At 34.0% G+C, this 22,313-nt stretch overlaps 1 protein-coding gene across 1 annotated transcript in view; it reads right to left on the reverse strand.

The window, feature by feature from the left end:
- Window positions 1–402, reverse strand: part of LOC142352043 (dynein axonemal heavy chain 1-like) — a 234,705-nt gene extending 234,303 nt beyond the window's left edge. The window contains 1 exon segment of the mRNA XM_075404390.1: window positions 85–402. Coding sequence (XP_075260505.1) covers window positions 85–348 — 264 coding nt within the window. The 5' untranslated portion in view covers window positions 349–402.
- Window positions 403–22,313: the final 21,911 nt, after the last annotated feature.

Consider the following 22,313-nt stretch of genomic DNA (forward strand, 5'->3'; position numbering starts at 1 on the left):
TGCATAAATCCTACAATAAGCTTTGGTTTTAGCCATAAGCAGAACAAAAGAGATCCAGGCCTGGTATGGCAAATAAAAAATTACCCCAAATAACTCGTCGTTTCTTTTATTCAATAATCTCGACTCGTTCTCGGAATCCAGTACATCAGAATAGAAACCTCTCTCCTGAATAATTGGATACTGTGCTGGTGATCCATCAGATGTCACAATATTTGAAAGGACAGGACCTTCTTGCTTGGGACCAGCTGAGATAGGCGGTTTAAGAGTTGATCCAGATCGTTTCACGCGCGCACTAGATGGGGGTCGAGGCGTATGAACACCTGGTTTCACTATGCCAGACTTTGGCATGTTATGGCGGTTGAATATAACACCACGGTCAAACTATCTGAAAAATATCGGACATCTACATTACATATTTCCGTTTTGAAACAGATTTCCACTAAATTAAATTGTTGCTTTCTTGCGGATTCGTAAGTTCAGTTGCAGACATATAGATACCATGGATATGTAGCAAATACTATCTCCGTAGACTTCTCTAAAGTTCAAAAGAGGTTTCGTATAAAGAAAACTGCATATGTAATTCAAAATTTAATAATAAATTGATCATAGCCATTGTTTATAGACACGACTAAAAGGTTGGCAAAACTAGAATGTTTTAGTTAATTCCATTAAGACATTGCTTTGTTTTATCCCCAATTACCTTTATCAACCTTTAAAAAAACAGATGATGATTACAACCAAAAAATCAAACTGAGAAAAACAGATTTTGTCCGATAAGAAAAGAATGCTCGCCAATTGAATTGTTAGTCCGTAAAGAATAATGAAAACCATTTTTCAGTCACAAGGTCAAAAGAAATCGGTTTTTTTCCTTAGCCCGCAATAAACTGAATTCAAATATGTTTTAAAAAAATTGAAAAAAGGAAGACAAAAAATTTTAAATTAGGATGGAGCTTGCAGACAGTACTTCAGAATTAAATCCGGTACAGCAAGCCCGAAAGGTATTGCAATGATATATTTTTTGAAAGTTGCCGACTGGCCATTACTGCACAAACAAAATTAACTCATCCGCTTCATGAAAAAGAAAAACAATTGAAAAAACGTCTCAGATAATTAAACAAAGCATTAAAGTATAGACTTATTTAAAAGCTAACTTTTGGTTATAAAACAAATGCTCTAACTGCACTTTAAGCGCCTTTTTTTCACTGACATGACAAAGTCTTCCACCATTGCTAATAATTCGAAAATATCAACGTAAAAATTGCAAAAAAAATTTTTAACATCAAACTATTATGATGCGAGGACGCTGAGATGGGCGCCCTCTGGATTACGCAGTAAATCTACAATAACAATTCGTTACCGGAACCCGGAACATCCGAGGTTACTGCAAAAACAGGAGACGAGATGCTGGAAACGTTATCGGAGAATAACTTCAAAATCTACTCTCTTCAGGAAACAAAGAGAGACAAAATCGAATGTGAAAAACGGATATCGCCTAATTTTCTTCGATAAGGGCAATCAAGAATAACCTGAAACAGTCGAAGCGAAAACCGTCACTGGCAGGCAGGATTTGCATGCACACCGTTGAAAAAAGAGGGAAACGGGCTGTGAAAGATGGTGCGGAAGATCGAAAGACCATCTTCAAAACGGATATCAAGAAAAACCGCTCATCAACTGCTATGCACCACACATGGGGATAACAAGAAAAAACGCCTATGAAGCAGAAATTCTACCGAGACCTAGATGCACTGTTAAAGTCACTCAAAGGTAAAGACATTATTATTCTAAGCGACTTCAATGCAAACTAGCATGTGTAAGAGGAGAACCCGTGGGTTCGTCCGCGAGAGGAATATGAACGCTAACGGGGAAATGCTCTATGAAATCCAAGACAGGAACAAGTTTATCGCGGCTAACCCCATCTTCAAGCACAAGGCCAGCAACAAGGTTGAACTGGATCACGGACTTCTGGCAGTTAAGATGTACAGCAAACTAGACTGGGAAAGAGGCAAGACAAAAACCAAAAAAAGCAACAGAAGATCCATTGCTCATAGAGCTAAAAACCAAAAGAAGAAAAATCACCAAAAAGATGGGCCTAAAGAAGATCATCCAAGGGAATGAAAGAACAAAGAGACAGGAAATAGATTTAGGTAAAATTACTAATTACTTCGAGAACCACTTCACCGATCCGGAAGCAGAAGAGATAGCAAAGGAGCCCACAAGCTGTTTTAGACTGATAAATGAATCAGAAGTCAGAGAAGCTGTCAAGAAGCTCTCAAACAAAATGAACTCTGGACCGAACGAAGTGACCCCAGAAGACCTGAAAAACTCAGATACAAAAACTGTCACAAAAACACTGAATGAAAAGCTCAGAGAAAGACGAGAAGCTCACGAACGGCTACATGTTTACGATTCTGAAACCAGGCAAAGACGGAACCAAACCGGATAGTTGCAGACCAGTGAATCTACTATCCACCTACAGGAAGCTCATATCACTCATAACTCTGAAAAGAATCAGCCCGAAATCGAAGCATCGATGCCACCCTCTCAATATGCCTACCGAAATGGGAAATCAACAGACGACAGTGTGTTAGTGTTAGTGTCAGTGTGTTAGTGTTAGTGTGTTAATGTTTCCTAATCCAATAAGTTTGTATCCTTTAGCCCTTAAGTGAAAACGCAGATGGACTCAAAGTCAAACATAGTCAAGTTTTTGATCAAGTGCTGCTCATCGTTGTAATAAATTCAAAATCTGTCAAGTTTGTAAACAAGGTCTCTCTCGTGGTATAAACAATCTTTGGGTTAATTTTTTGTAGTCTAATTTTGCAAGACTTCATATTACGGTTGAAATGACCTGCATGCTCAATAAATTTCGCAGCAAGAACAGCGGAAGCTCTTTGAATAGCGTGTTGATATGGTTAGCATAGCAAACGTGGTTGTAGCGAAGTAAGAAATGCTCTTCTCATACATTTCAGCAAATCTCTTCCCAATTTCTGAATTATATTTTTTTCATTCTTCTATGCTGACATCATACTTTCATTCTTCTATGCTGACACAAAGAAAATATGTTTTTATCAAAAATACATTAGGTACAATTTGATCCATTGACAATCCTTTCAAGTTGATTGCGTCCTAATCAGACTCTTGGGGAAATTCACCGACCAAGTCTGCTGCATTGGTCTCCAACTCAGCTGATACAAGTAAACAGTCACAGATCTGAGCAGGAAACTATAATCTTTGTAGATTTCTCCACGTCTATCTGACACGAAAATATTTACATTCTTGTGTTTAACAACTGTTCAGGAAAAACTCTATTATTACATCCCATTGTAAATTTACAGATGAGACCGAGTTTGCTTTCGAGCAGAGTAACCCTGAAGCGATTTTCCAAAGAACGTGATTTTCTAATGAGCATTAAATTATCGATATTGGTCTTTGTCCACATTTAGCAAGCAGAAAGCAAGAGCCAAATTCACTTCAAATACATCGTTCAGTTTCTGATTTATCGTATTGAGGTCGAGCTTGAACAATTTGAAGTCGAACCCTGAATGTCTCCCATTTTTCATTTTCATTTCGTTAAAGAAGGGCTTGCAAACACCAAGCTCCCGATGTAGTTGATTGTTAACTTTTTCTAGATCTTTGTAGAAAAGTTAGGACCTTCGGGACAAGATAAATTTCCATTGTTGCAAGAGTTTTTGTTTTCAGCCATATGGTTGGAGACAAAATTTTTTGCTTTTTTTGCAATTGATTGGGAGATTTCTAAAAAATGGAGGCATTGTTAGTTTTAGTGCACAATAAATTGGGTAAAAGTCAGGTCATTAGAGATGCAACTGGATCTGAAAACAACAGAAAAATGAATAAAGCTGATTTGTCATTTTGAGGAGTTTGGCTATGAGTCACCACTTCCATATATGGCAAGAACTTCATTTTTTTTCTTAAAAATAAGCGTCTTTTCGAACACTCTGCAAGACTGAAATTATTCGAACACTCTGCAAGAGATTCATAATTGTTACACTTTACTTGAAATTTTCCGTTTTTGCACACAGTTTTTCAATAAAAAATGCAAAAAACTAAAGCAATTATTTTCGGTTTCCGCAAACTTTCAGTTTTTACGTGGTCATTGTTAGACTTAGCTCAAAATTGTGTATCTCAAATGCCGATAAAACTTACTCTCTTAGATCAAATTTAGTTTTATTGAAATTAGAAATTAGCTAATATGTTTGCTTTTATAACAACTATACAGTGATCAAGAAAAAACTTCCATCTACTATTGAAGCTCAAAACTTTATGAAAAACCTAGTTTTGTTGTATAAGAACCAAAAGTGATTTTTATTCTCATTTTTTTACAACTTCCAGAACAATTTTACTTAAAACAACAGAATTGTCCGATTTAGTAAAATATTTGAATATGCTATCTTTTCTATCAAAAAAAACAAGTAAAAGGACTACAAAACAAATCAAATTTTTTTAATAGTCAGAACTACACATCAACCTGTACAAAATGCCATTCATTTTTAATATTGTCACAAAATTTATGAAACAGTACAAAAATTTATCTCAGTTTTTTTCTCAGTGCATCTATCTCAGTGCTTATATTCAGATTACTGAAACAGTAAAACTTAACGTACGCTGTTTTTCATCTTTACGAAGACTACCACGCTGAAGGAGTAAAAGCATAATTTGGAAAACGACTCCCTAACTTTTATTGAATTCCCAGTTTTTTATAGTAATATTGGCCTTTCTCTGAAATAGTTTCTTCATTGGTTATTCTATAAGTATGTTATTTCCCTTTCATATAATAACGTCTTTTTTTCATTAAAGATTTCATTAATTGGTTAAAGTTTTTGATATAAAGATGTAAAAAAAAGTCGCATTGCATCATTTGCTCTCTTCCCTCAACATAACATTACCTGTGTACATAATCTTCAACGACATTTGTGTTGCATTCTTTCTCTCGTCTCATAACATCGAGAAATATATATTACAGTGCAGAATAACAGTCTTCTCTGGGTCTAACAGTTAATCTTTGCAGATTTTTCCAGGACGATCTGATACGGAAAATTTACATTATTGCTTTTCGACAACTGTTCAGGAAGAACTCTATCAATGCATCCCATTGTAGTTTTCTGGAAGAGGACACAACTTACATTTGTAATTAAGGCAAATGGTCATTTTATGTTTTCCGTCTCTTGTGCACGCGTCTCTACAGGATCCATCATTTCAACTCTGTCTTGAAATGTGACCGAGTGCTCATTCGACCAGAGTAACCTTAAAAGTTTTTTAAAGAACGTGTTGTTCTCATGAGCTTAAAGCTATCGATATTTATCTTTGTCCACCTTTCGCTAAAATCAAGAGCTATATTCAATTTAGCGGCGCAGTTGAGCTTCTTAAATACTTCATTCAGTTTCTCATTTATCTCTCTGAGATCGAGCTTGAAGTTGCCAACTGAATGTTTTCCATTCCTCATTTCCGTATCACTGAAGAAGGGCTGCCCAGTACTAAAATCCTGTTGTAATTGCTCGTTTTTTTGTCTAGCTCCACCGATTTTAGGCCTGTTTTGAGGTTTCATTTCAATTTGTCCTAACTTTTGTCGATGGTCCATGGTTTTCCTTTTATGCTGTTGCACAAAAAACACAGCAAATCCTCCAATCACACAGTACACATAGTACTAGGCTTCACATCTTTCGGGGATTGATTCTTGGCGTGACGGTAATTCGAGTCTTTTTTTCTTTTGTAGAAAAAATGGAACATGTGGGATAAGATAAAGTCCCCATTGACTCAAGAGTTTTTGTGTTGAGCCCTATGCATCCCGACAAACGTTTTTCTTGTAGCTTGTTCATTTAACTGGAAAATTTTGTTCAAGTGCAGGCATTGTTCGTTTTAGTGTGCAATAAATCAAATGAAATTCAGTTAATTTGTGACGAAATTGAATCTAAAAATAACAGAAAAAAATGATTTAAGCTGATTTGTCATTTTGAGGAGTTGGCCATGAGATATCACTTCCATATATGACAAGTACACCATTTCAATTTTTTAAAAAAGCGTCCTTTTTGAATACTCTGCAAGACTGAAATTATGCAATCAGATTTCAACATTACCTCTTGTAGCTTTTCCAGGGGATTTTTTTTTTAAATGTTTACAGACATCCCTTTGGGTCAAATTGTAACTTTACTTTTTCCTCACATTACTCACATTCATATTTTTTAAAATTAACTGGCAATTTTCTGTTTTAGCACAGAGTTTTTCAACTAAAAACTTGCAATAAACTAATGCAATTCATTTCGGTCTCCGCAAGTTTTCAATAATTGCAAGGGTTTTCGTTAGACTTAGTTCACAATGGTGTATCTCAAATACCGATAAAATTAAGTGTCTTAGATCAAATTTCGTTTTATTGAAATTAGAAATTGGCAAAAATTTTTCCTTTTATACCAACTATAAAGAGATCAAAAAAAAATTTCCGTCTATTATTCAACCTCAATATTTAATTTACAACCTAGTGTTGTTGTATAAGAATCAAAATTGATGTTTTCTCTTTTTTAAATTCTTGAACATATTCACTGAATACAACAGAATTAACCGATTCAGTAAAGTATTTGAAAATACAATTTGTTCTATCAAAAAACTCAAGTAAAATGATTACAAAACAAACATTTTTTTATTTATTGTCAGAAATACACATCAACATGTACAAAAAGCTCTTCATTTTTAGCTGTGTCACAGAATTTATAAAACTGTACAAAAAATCTATCTCAGTTCACTTATGTTCCGATTGTTGAACCAGTAACACTTAACTCATTGCAATAAAAAGCGCTGTTTTTTCCTCATTACGAAGTTTTCAATTCTGATAGCGTAAGAGTACAATTTGAAAATAGCCTTCCTAACATTTACTGAATTCCCAGTTTTCCATAATAACCTTGGTTTTTGTATGAAATACTTCCTTCTTTGGTTATTTTAAAAGCATGTTATTTCCCATTCATATAATAACATTATTTTTCACATTAATTTCAATAATTGGCTAGAGTTTAGTATCTATAGATATAAAAACAGTAACGCAGCTTCATTTGCTCTCTTCTCTAAATACAACATCACCTCTGTACATAATCTTCAACTAAATTTCGGTTAATTTCTTCCGTTCATCTCATCAAATCGAGAAATGTATTTTACAGTGCAGAATAACAGTCTTCTTTGGACAAAAAGAAAATCATTTTTGATTTCTCCAGGACCATCTGATAAGGGAAATATACATTCTTGTGTTTCAACAACTGATCAGGAAGAACTCTATCAATACAATCCATTGTAATAATCTGGAGGAGAGCACAAGCTACGTTTGTAATCGTGGCAAATGGCCATTTTGTGGTTTCCCACTTTTTTGCACGCGTCTCTACCAGATCCATTTTTTCAACTCTATCTTGAAATGTGAGCAGTCCCCTTTCGAGCAGAGTAGAATAACCTTAAGTGTTTATTTAAGGAATCTGTTGTTTTCATGAGCACAAAATTTTTGATACTCATCATTGTCCACATTTTGGTGAATCCAAGAGCTAAAATCTTTTTGGGGGCGCAGTTGAGATTGTCAAATATTTCGTTAAGTTTCTCAATTAACTCATTGAGTTTAGGCTTGGACAACTTGAGGTTGAACATTGAATGCCTCCCATTATCCATATCCGTATCGTTAAAGAGGGGCTGGCAAGCACTGAGCTCGTGATGTAATTGCTCGTTGTTTTTCTGTAATTTCTCCAATTCTAGGACTTCATTGAGACTTTCAGTCAATCTGTCCTAACTTTTGTCAATATTTCATCTTTTCTCTTCTTTTGCTGTTGAAGAGAAAAAACACGGGAAATCCTGCAAGCACAAAGTGTACATATTACTAGGCTTAACGTTTATGGGAGATTGATACTTGGTGAGATGATAATTCAAGTTTTCTTTCTTCTTTGTAGAAAAAGTAGGACATTTGGGACAAGATAAAGTTCCATTGTTAGTAGAGTTTTTGTGTCAAGTCATATGCTTAATGACAAACGTTTTTTGCATCATATTCAATTCTTTGAGAGATTTTGTATCAACTGCAGTCATTGTTTATTTTAGTGCACAAAAAAATGAGTAAAATTCAGGTAAATTGCGGAGCAACTGAATTAGAAAATACAGAGAAAAATATAAAAACTGATTTGTCAATTTGAGGAACTTGGCCATGAGTCATCACTTCCAAATATGGCAAGTGCGTCAATTTTTTTAAAAAAAACAAGCGTCATTTTCGAACAATCTGCAAGACTAAAATTGTGCAATCAGATTTCAACATTAGCTTGTCCAAATAATTTCATTTTAAATGTTAGCAGTCAACTCCTGGCCTCCAATTCGAACGCTACGTTTCCCTCTCATTAATCTCTTATTCATATTTGTTACACTTTACTTGAAGTTTTCCGTATCGGCACAGAGTATTTCAACAAGAAGAGAAAAACAATATAAAGTGATTCACTTCAGTATCCGCTAACTTTCAGTTTTTATAAGGTTATGAATAGACCTAAATCACACTCGTTCATTTCAATTACCTATAAAATTTTTTGTCATAGATCCAATTTGGTTTTTGTCAAATTAGAAATCAGCAAATAAATGTGTTTTCTTAACAACTATAGAAAGATCATGAAAAAACTCCAATCTATTTGTGAAGACAAATTTTAACAACACTTATTGTACAGCCTAGTGTTGTTGTATAAGAACCAAAATTGATACTTATTCTGGTTTTTTTTACAAATTCTTGAACATTTTTATTTAAAACAACAGAACTGTCCGATATAGTGAAGTATTTGAATATGCAAAATTTTCTATCAAAAAATTTCAAGTAAAGAGAATACAAAACAAACCAATTATTTAAATCGTCAGAGTTACACATTAACACGTACAAATTGCACTTCATTTTTAATATTGTCACAGAAATTATGAAACAGTACAAAAATCTATCTCAGTTTTTTCTCAGTGCATCTACCTCAGAGCTTATGTTCAGATTACTGAACCAGCAACACTTAATGTGCGCTGTTTTTCATCTTTTTGAAGACTAGAATGCTGAAGGAGTAAAAGCACAATTTGGAAAACGACTCCCTAACTATTACTAAATTCCCAGTTTTTCATAGTAAAATTGTCTTTTGTATGAAATAGTTTCTTCGTTGGTTAATCTACAAGTATGTTATTTCCCTTTCATATAATAACGTCCTTTTTTCATTAAAGATTGCATCAAATGGCTAGAGTTTATGATATAAAGATGTAAGAAATCTTGCATTGCATCATTTGCTCTCTTCCAAGACTACAAAACAATATTGTGGTTTCCCACTCTTATGCACGCGTCTCTAGCAGATCCATGGTTTCAACTCTATCTTGAAATGTGAGCAGTCTCCTTTCGAGCAGATTAACCTTAAGAGTTTATTTAGGGAATCTGTTGTTTTCATGAGCATAAAAATATTGATATTCATCTTTGTCCATATTTTGCTGAATCCAATTGCTAAAATTTTTTTGGGGGCGCAGTTGAGATTGTCAAAAACATCGGTATATTTCTCATTTAACTCATTGTGATCAGGTTTGGACAACTTGAAGTTGAACATTGAATGCCTGTCATTCTCCATTTCCGTATCGTTAAAGAAGTGCTGGCAAACACTAAACTCGTGTTGTAATTGCTTGTTGTTTTTCTGTTTCTTCTTTAATTCTAGGACTTCATTGAGATTTTCAATCAACCTGTCCCAATTTTTGTCAATATTCCATGCTTTCTGTAATGCTGTTGAAGTGTATAAAAACACGGAGAATCCTGCGAGCACAGAGTTAACATATTACTAGTTTTAACGTTTTTGGGGGACAGATGCTTCGTGAGATGATGATTCAAGTTTTTTTCTTCTTTGTAGAAAAAACAGACATTTTGGGAAAAAATAAACAACAAAACTGTTCAATTTAGTGAAATATTTTAATATGCAAACCTTCTTTTTATCAAAAACTCAAAAAAAGAAGACTACAAAACAAACCAATTTTTTCATTTTTTGTCAGAGTTACACATCAACACGTACAAGATGCTCTTTGTTTTTGATTGTGTCAAAGAATTTAAGAAACAGTACATACATCTATCTCAGTGCATATCTCAGTGAACCAGTAACTCTTAATTCATTGCTATAATGTCCGCTGTTTTTCGTTATTACGAAGACTAAAAATGCTGGGGGATTAAGAAAACAATTTTGGAAATTACTTCCCAATATTTATTGAATTCCCAGTTTTGTATAGTTACCTTGGTTTTTGTATGAAATATTTCTTTCTTTGTTAATTTTACAAGTATGTTATTTCCGATTCAAATAATACCGTCATTTTTCAAGATTTGCTAGAGTTTAGTATACATAGATGTAAAAAAGTCACACAGCAAAAATTGCTCTCTTCCCTCAATGCAACATGAGCTCAACGTACAAAATCCTTAACGGCCTACGGCCTTTGTGATAAAATATTTCTCTCATTTCAACACGTCGAAAAATGTATTTTACCCGGAAGAGTAACAGTCTTCTCTGGAGGAAAAATAGCCTTTGTAGATTTCTCCAGGACCATCCGATACTGGAATACAACATCCATGTATTTCAACAACTGTTGGGGAAGAACTCTATTAATAAATCCCAGTGTAATATTCTTGAGGAGAGCACCAGTTACGTTTGTAATCGTGGCAAATAGCCATTTTGTGTTTTCTCTCTCTTGTGCACGCGTGTCTACCAGATCCATGATTTCAACTCTGTCTTGAAATGTGACCGCTCGCCATTTTGATCAGAGTAACCTTAAGAGTTTTTTTTAAAGAAGGTGTTGTTCTTATGAGCTTAAAACTATTGGTATTTATCTTTGTCCACATTTCGCTGAATCCAGGAGCATCAGGTAAAGTATTTGAATATGCAAACTTTTCTATCTAAGAACACAAGTAAAAACACCATAAAACAAACCAATTTTTTTAATCGTCAGAATTACGCATCAACACGTACAAAATGCACTTCAGTTTTAATATTGTCACAGAATTTACGAAACAGTACAAAAATCTATCTCAGTTTTTTTCTCAGTGCATCTATCTCAGTGCTTATATTCAGATTACTGAACCAGTAACACTTTATGTGCGCTGTTTTTCATCTTTACGGACACTACAATGCTGAAGGAGCAAAAGCACAATTTGGAAAACGACTCCCTAATTTTTATTGAATTCCCAGTTTTTTATAGTAATATTGGCTTTTCTAGGAAATAGTTTTTCCGTTGGTTAATCTACAAGTACATTATTTCCCTTTCATATAAAAACGTCTTCTCTCCATCAAAGATTGCATTAACTGGCTAGAGTTTATGATTTAAAGATGTAAGAAATCTTGCATTGCATCATTTGCTCTCTTCCCTCAACATAACATCACCTCTGTACATATTCTTCAACAACATTTGTAATGCATTCTTCCTCTCGTCTCATAACATCGAGAAATATATATTACAGTGCAGAATAACAGTCTTCTCTGGGTCTTAAAAATAATCTTTGTTGATTTTTCCAGGACCATCTGATAAGACAAATTTACCCTCTTGTCTTTCAACAAATGTTCAGGAAGAACTCCATCAATGCTTCCCATTGTAGTTTAGTAGAAGAGGACGCAAGTTACGTTTGTAATTAAGACAAATAGCCATTTTAAGTTTTCCGTCTCTTGTGCACGCGTCTCTACCGGATCCATCATTTCAACTCTGTCTTGAAATGTGACCGAGTGCTCATTCGGTCAGAGTAACCTTAAGAACAGCGAGTTGTTCTCATGAGCATAAAAATATTGATACTTATTTTTTTCCACATTTCGCTGAAATCAAGAGCTAGGTTCAATTTGGCGGCGCAGTTGTGCTTCTTAAATACTTCGTTCAGTTTCTCATTTATCTCATTGAGATCGAGCTTTGATAACCTGAAGTTGCCAACTAAATGTTTTCCAGTCCTCATTTCCGTATCATTAAAGAAGGGCTGACCAGCACAAAATCCTGTTGTAATTGCTCGTTGTTTTTGTCTAGCTCCACCAATTTTAGGCCTGTTTTGAGTTTTCTTTTCAATTTGTCCCAATTTTTGTCGATGTTCCATGCTTTCTCCTTTTATGCTGTTGAAAAAAAAACGGAAAGTACTCCAATCACACAGTACACATAGTACTAGGCTCCAGATCTTTCGGAGATTGATTCTTGGTGTGACGATAATTCAAGTTTTTTTTACTTTGTAGAAAAATTAGGACATTTGGGACAAGATAAAGTTCCATTGTTTGCAAGAGTTTTTGTGTTGAGCACTATGCATCCCGACAAACATTTTTCTTGTATTTTGTTCTTTTGACTGGGAAATTTGTATCAAGTGCAGGCATTGTTTGTTTTAGTACGCAAATAATCGAACAAAATTCAGGTAATTTGCGACGAAACTGAATCTGAAAAAAACAGACAAAATGATTAAAGCTGATATGTCATTTTGAGGAGCTTGGCCATTAGTTATTTGGCCAAAGCGTCATTTTTGAAAACTCTGCAAAACTGAAATTATGCAATAAGATTTCAACATTACCTCTTGTAGCTGTTCCAGATGATTTTCCTTTTAAATGTTTACAGACATCTTTTCGCGTCAAATTGGAACTTAACCTTTCCCTCATACTACTCTCATCCATTTTTTTAAAAATTAACTTGCAATTTTCCGTTTTAGCACAGAGTTTTTCAACAAAAAAAATTGCAACACGTCGAAAAATGTATTTTACCGGGAGCATTAACTGTCTTCTCTGGAGGAAAAGATAGTCTTTGTAGATTTCTCCAGGAACATCCGATACCGGAAAGTTACATCCATGTATTTCAAAAACTGTTAGGGAAGAACTCTATTAATACATCTCAGTGTAAAATTCTTGAGGAGAGCACAAGTTTTGTTTGTAACCGTCCCAAATGGCCATTTTGGTGTTTTCTCCCTCTTGTGCACGCATCTCTACCAGATCCATCATTTCAACTCTGTCTTGAAATGTGACCGAGAGCCCTTTTGATCAGAGTAACCTTTAATATTTTTTAAAGAACGTGTTGTTCTCATGAGCTTAAATTTATTGATATTCATCGTTGTCCACATTTCGCTGAAGCCAGGAGCATCAAGTAAATTATTTGAATATGCAAACTTTTCTATCAAAAAACACAAGTAACAAGACTACAAAATAAACCAATTTTTTAATCGTCAGAATTACACAACAACACGTACAAAATGCTCTTCATTTCTAATATTGTCACAGAATTTAAGAAACAGTGCAAACATCTATCTCAGTTTTTTTCTCAGTGCATCAATCTCAGTGCTTATATTCAGATTACTGAGCCAGTAGCAATTAATGTGCACTGCTTTTCGTCTTTACAAAGACTAAAATGCTGAAAGAAAAAAGCACAATTTGGAAAATGACTCCCTAACTTTTATCGAATTCCCAGTTTCTTATAGTAATATTGGCCTTTCTCTGAAATAGTTTCTTCGTTGGTTATTCTACAAGTATATTTTTTCCCTTTCATATAATAACGTCTTTTTTCCTTTAAAGAATGCATTAATTGGCTAGAGTTTGTGATATATAGATGTAAAGAAAGTCGCATTGCATCATTTGCTCTCAACATAACATCACCTCTGTACCTAATCTTCAACGACATTTGTGTTGCATTCTTCCTCTCGTCTGATAACAATGAGCAATATATATTACAGTGCAGAATAACAGCCTTCTCTGGGTCTGAAAGATTGTCTTTGTAGATTTATCCAGGACCATCTGATGAGGAAAATTTACATTCTTGTGTTTCAACAACTGTTTAGGAAGAACTCTATCAATGCATCCCATTGTAGTTTTCTGGAAGAGGACACAAGTTACGTTTGGAATTAAGACGAAGGGCCATTTTGTGGTTTCCGTCTCTTGTGCTCGTGTCTCTACCGGCTCCATCATTTCAACTCTGTCTTGAAATGTGACCGAGTGCTCATTCGATCAGAGTAACCTTAAAAATTTTTTAAAGAACGTGTTGTTGTCATGAGCGTAAAACTATCGATATTTATCTTTGTTCGCATTTCGCTGAATTCAAGAGCTAGGTTCGATTTGGCGGCGCTGTTGAGCTTCTTAAATACTTTGTTCAGTTTCTCATTTATCTCATTGAGATCGAGCTTGGACAACTTGAGGTTGCGATTTGAATATTTTCCATTCCTCATTAACGTAACACTAAAGAAGGGCTGGCCAACACTAAAATCCTTTTGTAATTGCTCATTGTTTTTGTTTAGCTCCACCAATTTTAGGCCTGTTTTGAGTTTTCCTTTAATATTTTCCTAACTTTTGTCGATGTTCCATGTTTTTCCTTTTATGCTGTTGAAGAAAAAAAACACAGAAAATCCTCCAATCACACAGTGCACATTGTACTAGGCTTCACATCTTTCGGGGACTGATTCTTGGCGTGACGATATTTCAAGTCTTTTTTTCCTTTGTAGAAAAATTAGTACATTTGGGACAAGATAAAGACCCATGGTCGCAAGAGTTTTTGTGTTGAGCCCTATGCATCCCGACAAACATTTGTCTTGTATTTTGTTCATTTGACTGGGAAAATTCCTTCATGTGCAGGCATTATTTGTTTTAGTGCGCAATAAATCGAAAAAAATTCAGGTAATTTGCGACGCAACTGAATCTGAAAATAACAGAAAAAACGATTAAAGCTGATATGTCATTTTGAGGAACTTGGCCATGAGTTATCTCTTCCATATATGGCAAGTACACCATTTCTATTTTTAATAAAGCGTCATTTTTGAATACTCTGCAAGACTGAAATTATGCAATCAGGTTTCAACATTACCTCTTGTAGCTTTTCCAGAAAATTTTCCTTTTAAATTTTTACAGACATCACTTCGCGTCAAATTGGAACTTTACTTTTCCCTCATATTACTCTCATTCATATTTTTTAACAATTATTTGCAATTTTCCGTTTTAGCACAGAGTTTTTCAACAAAAAAATTGCAACACGTCGATAAATTTATTTTACCGGGAGGATTAGCAGTCTTCTTTGGAGGAAAAGATAGTCTTTGTAGACTTCTCCAGGACAATCCGATACCGGAAAATTACATCCATGTTTTTCAACAACTGTTAGGGAAAAACTCTATTAATAAATCCCAGTGTAATATTCTTGAGGAGAGCACCAGTTACGTTTGTAATCGTGGCAAATGGCCATTTTGTGTTTTCTCTTTCTTGTGCACGCGTCTCTACCAGTTCCATCATTTCAACTCTGTCTTGAAATGTGACCGAGTGCCCTTTTGATCAGAGTGAACTTAAGAGTTTTTTAAAGAACGTGTTGTTCTCATGAGCTTAAAACTAGCGATATTCATCTTTGTCCACATTTCGCTGAATCCAGGAGCATCAAGTAAAATATTTGAATGTGCAAAGGTTTCTATCAAAAAACACAAGTAAAAAGACTACAAAACAAACCAATTTTTTAAACGTCAAAATTATACATCAACAAGTACAAAATGCTCCTCATTTTTATTTTTGTTACAGAAATTATGAAACAGTACAAACATCTATCTCAGTTTTTTCTCAGTGCATCTATCACAGTGCTTATATTCAGATTATTGAGCCAGTAACACTTAATCTGCGCTGTTTTTCGTCTTTACGAAGACTACAATGCTGAAGGAAAAAAAACACAATTTGGAAAACGACCCCTTACTTTTATTGAGTTCCGAAATTTTTATAGCAATATTGGCTTTTCTATGAAATAGTTTCTTCGTTGGTTATTCTACAAGTATGTTATTTCCCTTTCATATAAAAACGTCTTTTGTCCTTCAACGATTGCATTAATTTGCTACAGTTTTTGATATATAGATGTAAAAAAGTCGCATTGCATCATTTGCTCTATTCCCACAGCATAACATCACCTCTGTACATAAACTTCAACGACATTTGTGTTGCATTCTTCCTCTCGTCTCATAACATCGAGCAATATATATTACAGTCCAGAATAACAGTCTTCTCTGGGTCCAAAATATATTCCTTGTAGGTTTATCCACGACTATCTGATACGGAAAATTAATATTTTTGTGTTTCAACATCTGTTCAGGAAGAACTCTATTATTGCATACCATGGTAGTTTTCTGGAAGAGGACAAAATATACGTTTGTAATTAAGACAAAGGGCCATTTTTTGTTTTCCGTCTCTTGTGCTCGCGTCTCTACCGGCTCCATCATTTCAACTGTCTTGAAATGTGAAAGAGTGCTCATTCGATCAGAGTAACCTTAAGAGTTTATTAAAGAACTTGTTGCTCTCATGAGCGTAAAACTATCGATATATATCTTTCTCCACATTTCGCTGAACTCAAAAGCTAGGTTCAAATTGGCGGCGCAGTTGAGCTTCTTAAATACTTCGTTCAGTTTCTCATTTATCTCATTGAGATCGAGCTTGGACAACTTGAAGTTGCCAACTGTATGTCTTCCATTCCTCATTTCTGTAACATTAAAGAAGGGCTGGCCAGCACTAATATCAATTTGTAATTGCTCATTGTTTTTGTCTAGCTCCACCGATTTTAGGCCTGTTTTGAGTTTTCCTTTCAATTTGTCCCAACATTTGTCGGTCTTCTATGCTTTCTCCTTTTATGCTGTTGAAGAAAAAACACTCGAAATACTGCAATCAAACAGTACACATAGTACTAGGCTTCACATCCTTCGGGGATTGATTCTTGGCGTGTCAATAATTCAAGTTTTTGTTTCTTCTGTAGAAAAAAATAGGACAGTTGGGACAAGATAAAGAGCCATTGTCGCAAGAGTTTTTGTGTAGAGCCCTATGCATCCCGACAAACATTTTTCTTGTATTTTGTTTATTTGACTGGGAATTTTCTTTCAAGTGCAGGCAATGTTTGTTTTAGTGTGAAATAAATCGAATAAAATTGAGGTAATTTGCGACTCCACTGTATCTGAAAATAACAGAGAAAAGAGATTAAAGATGATATGTCATTTTGAGGAGCTTGACCATGAGTTATCAATTCCATATATGACAAGTACACCATTTCTATTTTTTAAAAAAGCGTCCTTTTTAAATGCTCTGCAAGACTGAAATTATGCAATCAGATTTCAACATTATCTCTTGTAGCTTTTCCAGATGAAATTCCTTTTAAATTTTTACAGATTTCCCTTCGCGTCAAATTGGAACTTAATTTTTCTCTCACATTACTCTCATTCATATTTTTTAAAAATAATATGCAATTTTCCGTTTTAGCACAGAGTTATTCAACAAAAAAATTGCAATAAACTAAAGCATCTCATTGCAGTCTCCGCAAACTTTCAATTTTTCCAGGGTTTTTGTTAGACTTAGTTTACAACTGTGTATCTCAAATACCGATAAAATTAAGTGTCTTAGATCAAATTTGGTTTTATTGAAATTAGAAATTGGCAAGTATCTTTGCTTTTTTTACAACTATAAAGAGACCAAGAAAAAACTTCCATCTGTTCCTCAAACTCCAAATTTAATTTACAACCTAGTGTTATTATATAAAAACCAAAATTGATGTTTCCTCTTTTTTAAAATTTTTGAACTTTTCACTTAAAACAACAGAATTTTCCGATTTAGTAAAGTATTTGAATACACAAAGTTCTCTATCAGTGAACTCAAGTAAGATGACTACAAAACAAACCAATTTTTTTATCTATCGTCAGAATTACACATCAACACGAACAATAAGCTCTTCGTTTTTAGCTGTGTCACAGAATTTACGAATATGTACAAAGATCTATCTCAGCGCACTTATGTTCCGATTACTGAACCAGTAACACTTATCTTATTGCTGTTTTTTTCCTTATTACGAAGACTTCAATTCTGATAGCGGAAGAGTATAATTTGGAAATAGACCTCCTAACGTTTACTGAATTCCCAGTTTTGAAAAATAACCTTGGTTTTTGTATGAAATACTTCCTTCTTTGGTTATTTTACAAATATGTTATTTCCTATTCATATAATACCATCATTTTTGCATTAATTGCAATAATTGGCTAGATATTAATATCTATAGACGTAATGAAAGTAACGCAGCTTCATTTGCTCTCTTGCCTAAAAACAACATCAACTCTGTACATAATCCTCAAATACTTTTCTGTTGAATTCTTCCGTTCATCTCATCAAATCGAGAAATGCATTTTACAGCGCAGAAGAACAGTCTTCTTTGGAGAAAAAGATAATCATTGTTGATTTCTCCAGGACCATCTGATAAGGGAAAATTACATTGTTGTGTTTCAATAACTGATCAGGAAGAGCTCTATCAATACATTCTGTTATAATAATCTGGCGGAGAGCACAAGTTACGTTTATTTTGTGAGCAGTCCCTTTTCGAGCAGAGTAACCTTAAGAGTTTTTTTAAAGAACGTGTTGTTCTCATCAGCTTAAAACTATTGATATTCATATTTGTCCACATTTCACTGAATCCTGGAGCACCAGTAAAGTATTTGAATATGCAAACTGTTCTATCAACAAACACAAGTAAAAAGACTACAAAACAAACCAATTCTTTTTAACCGTCGGAATTAAACGTCAACACGCACAAATTGCTCTTCATTTTTAATATTGTCACAGAATTCATGAAACAAAACAAACATCTATCTCAGTTTTTTCTCAGTGCATCTATCACAGTGCTTATATTCAGATTATTGAGCCAGTAACACTTAATCTGCGCTGTTTTTCATCTTTACGAAGACTACAATGCTGAAGGAGTAAAAGCACAATTCGGAATAAGACTCCCTAATTTTTATTGAATTCCAGTTTTTTAAAGTAATATTGGTTTTTCTATGAAATAGTTTCTTAGTTTGGCATTCTACAAGTATGTTATTTCTCTTTCATATAATGACGTCTTTTTTCCTTTAAAGATTGCATCAATTGGCTAGAGTTTATGATACATAGATGTAGAAAGTTCACATTGCATAATTTGCTCTCTTCCCTCAACATAACATCACCACTGTACATAATCTTCAACGAAATTTGTGTTGCATTCTTCCTCTCGTCTCATAACATCGAGCAATATATATTACAGTGCAGAATAACAATCTTCTCTGGGTCTAAAAGATAGTCTCTGTAGATTTTTCCAGGACCATCTGATACGGAAAATTTACATTCTTGTTTTTCAACAACTGTTCAGGAAGAACTCTATCAATGCATCCCATTTCCCATTGTAGTTTTCTGGAAGAGGACACAAGCTACGTTTGTAATTAAGACAAAGGGCCATTTTGTGTTCTCCCTCTCTTGTGCACGCGTCTCTACCGGATTCATCATTTCAACTCTGTTTTGAAATGTGACCGAGTGCCCTTTTGATCAGAGTAAACTTAATAGTTTTTTAAATAACGTGTTGTTCTCATGAGCGTAAAACTATCGATATTTATCTTTGTCCACATTTCGCTGAATTCAAGAGCTAGGTTCAATTTGGCGAAGCAGTTGAGCTTCTTAATCACTTCGTTCAGTTTCTCATTTATCTTACTGAGATCGAGCTTGGACAACTTGAAGCTTCCAACTGAACGTTTTCCATTCCTCATTTCCGTATCATTAAAGAGGGGCTGGCTGGCACTAAAATCCTGTTGTAATTGCTCGTTGTTTTTGTCTGGCTCCACCGATTTTAGGCCTTTTTTGAAATTTCCTTTCAATTTGTCCAATTTTTGTCAATCTTCCATGCTTTCTTTTATTCTGTTGAAGAGAAAAACAGTGGAAATCCTCCAATCACACAGTACACATAGTACTAGGGTTCACATCTTTCGGGGATTGATTCTTGGCGTGACGGTAATTTGAGTCTTTTTTTTTCTTTTGTAGAAAAAATAGGACATTTGGGATAAGATAAAGTCCCATTGTCGCAAGAGTTTTTGTGTTGAGCCCTATGCATCCCGACAAACGTTTTTCTTGTATTTTGTTCATTTGACTTGGAAATTTTTGTTCAATTGCAGGCATTGTTCGTTTTAGTGTGCATTAAATCGAATGAAATTTAGGTAATTTGCGACGCCACTGAATCTGAAAATAACAGAAAAAAATGATTAAAGATGATATGTCATTTTGAGGAGCTTGGCCATGGGTTTTCACTTCCATATATGGCAAGTACACCATTTCTTTTTTTAAAAAAGCGTCCTTTTTGAATACTCTGCAAGACTGAAATTATGCAATCAGATTTCAACATTACTTCTTGTAGCTTTTCCAGATGATTTTCCTTTTAAACTTTTACAGATTTCCCTTCGCGTCAAATTGGAACTTTACCTTTCCCTCACATTACTTTCATTCATATTTTTTTATAAATAACTTGCAATTTTCCGTTTTAGCACAAAATTTTTCAACAAAAAATTGCAATAAACTAAAGCATCTCCTTTCGGTCTCCGCAAACTTTTAATATTTGCAGGGTTTTTCGTAGACTTAGTTTACAATTGTGTATCTCAAATACCGATAAAACTAAGTGTCTTAGATCGAATGTGGTTTTATTGAAATTGAAATTGGCAAAAATTTTTCCTTTTATAACAACTATAAAGAGATCAAGAAATAACTTCCATCTGGTTTTCAAACTCAAAATTTAATTTACAAACTAGTGTTGTTATTTAAAAACGAAAGTTGATTTTTTCTCCCTTTTTAATTTTTCGAACATTTTCACTTAAAACAACAGAATTGTCAGATTTAGTAAAGTATTTGAATATACAAAGTTCTCTATCAGTGAACTCAAGTAAGATGACTACGAAACAAACCAATTTTTTTTATTTATCGTCAGAATTACACATCAACACGAACAATAAGCTCTTCGTTTTTAGCTGTGTCACAGAATTTATCTCAGTGCACTTATGTTCCGATTACTGAACCAGTAACACTTATCTCATTGCAATAAAAAGCGCTGTTTTTTGCTCATTACGAAGACTTCAATTCTCATAGCGTAAGAGTATAATTTGGAAATAGACTTCCTAACATTTACTGAATTCCCAGTTTTGCATGATAACCTTGGTTATTGTATGAAATACTTCCTTCTTCGGTTATTTTACAAGTATGTTATTTCCCATTCATATAATACCATAATTTTTACATTAATTGCATTAATTGGCTAGAGTTTAGTATCTATCGATGTAAAAAAAAGTAACGCAGCTTCATTTGCTCGCTTAACTAAATATAACCTCACTTCTGTACATAATCTTCAACTACCTTTCTGTTAAATTCTTCCGTTTATCTCATCAAATCGAGAAATGCATTTTACAGTCAATCTGTCCCAATTTTTGTCGATGTTCCATGCTATCTCTTATGCTGTTGAAGAGAATCAGAACACGGGAAATCCTGCAAGCACAGAGTAAACATATTACTAAAACTAACATTTTTCGGGGACTGATGCTTCGTGAGATGATAATTCAAGTTTTCTTTCTTCTAAGTAGAAAAAATGAGACATTTGGGACAAGATAAAGTTCCATTGTGGAGTTTTTGTGTCAAGCCATATGCTTCATGACAAATATTTTTTTATCATATTCATTTCACTGAGAGATTTCTATCAAGTGCAGGCATTGTTTATTTTAGTGCTCAAACAATTGAGTAAAATTCAAGTAGATTGCGTAGCAACTGAATCAGAAAAAAAAAGTTTGAAACTGATTTGTCAATTTGAGGAACTTGGCCATGATTCATCACTTCCATATGTGTCATGTGCGCCATTTTTTTTTAGAAGCAAGCGTCATTTTCGAACAATCTGCAAGACACAAATTTTTCAATCAGATTTAAACATTAGCTCGTCCGAATAACTTCATTTTATATGTTTACAGCCCACTCTTGGCGTCCAATCTGAACGCTATGTTTCCCTCTCATTACTCTCTAAGTCTGACTTGTTACACTTAGCAGAGAGTATTTTAACATGAAGAGAAAACAATATAAAGCAATTCACTTCAGTATCCACAAACTTTCCGTTATTGCAAGGTTTCGAATAGACTTAGTTCACACATGTTCATCTCAAGTACCGAAAAAATTTTTTTCATAGATCTAATTTGGTTTTTACAAATTAGAAATAAGCAAATAAATGGATTCTCATAACAACTATAGAAAGATCATGAAAAAAATCTAATCTTTTTGTTCAGATCAAAACTTATTGTACAACCTAGTGTTGTTGTATAAGAACTAAAATTGATATTGGTTTTTATTTTTTTACAATTTCTTGAAAAGTTTTACTTAAAACAACAGAACTGTCCCATTTAGTAAAAAAAATTGAATATGCAAATTTTTCTATCAAAAACTCAAGTAAGAAGACTACAAAACAAACCATTTTTTTAATTTATTGTCAGAGTTACACATCAACATGTACAAAATGCTCTTCGTTTTTAATTCTGTCAAAAAATTTATGAAACAGTACGA

This window comes from Convolutriloba macropyga, chromosome 13, assembly GCF_964194025.1.
Source record: "Convolutriloba macropyga chromosome 13, txConMacr16.3, whole genome shotgun sequence".
NCBI lineage: Eukaryota > Metazoa > Xenacoelomorpha > Acoela > Convolutidae > Convolutriloba > Convolutriloba macropyga.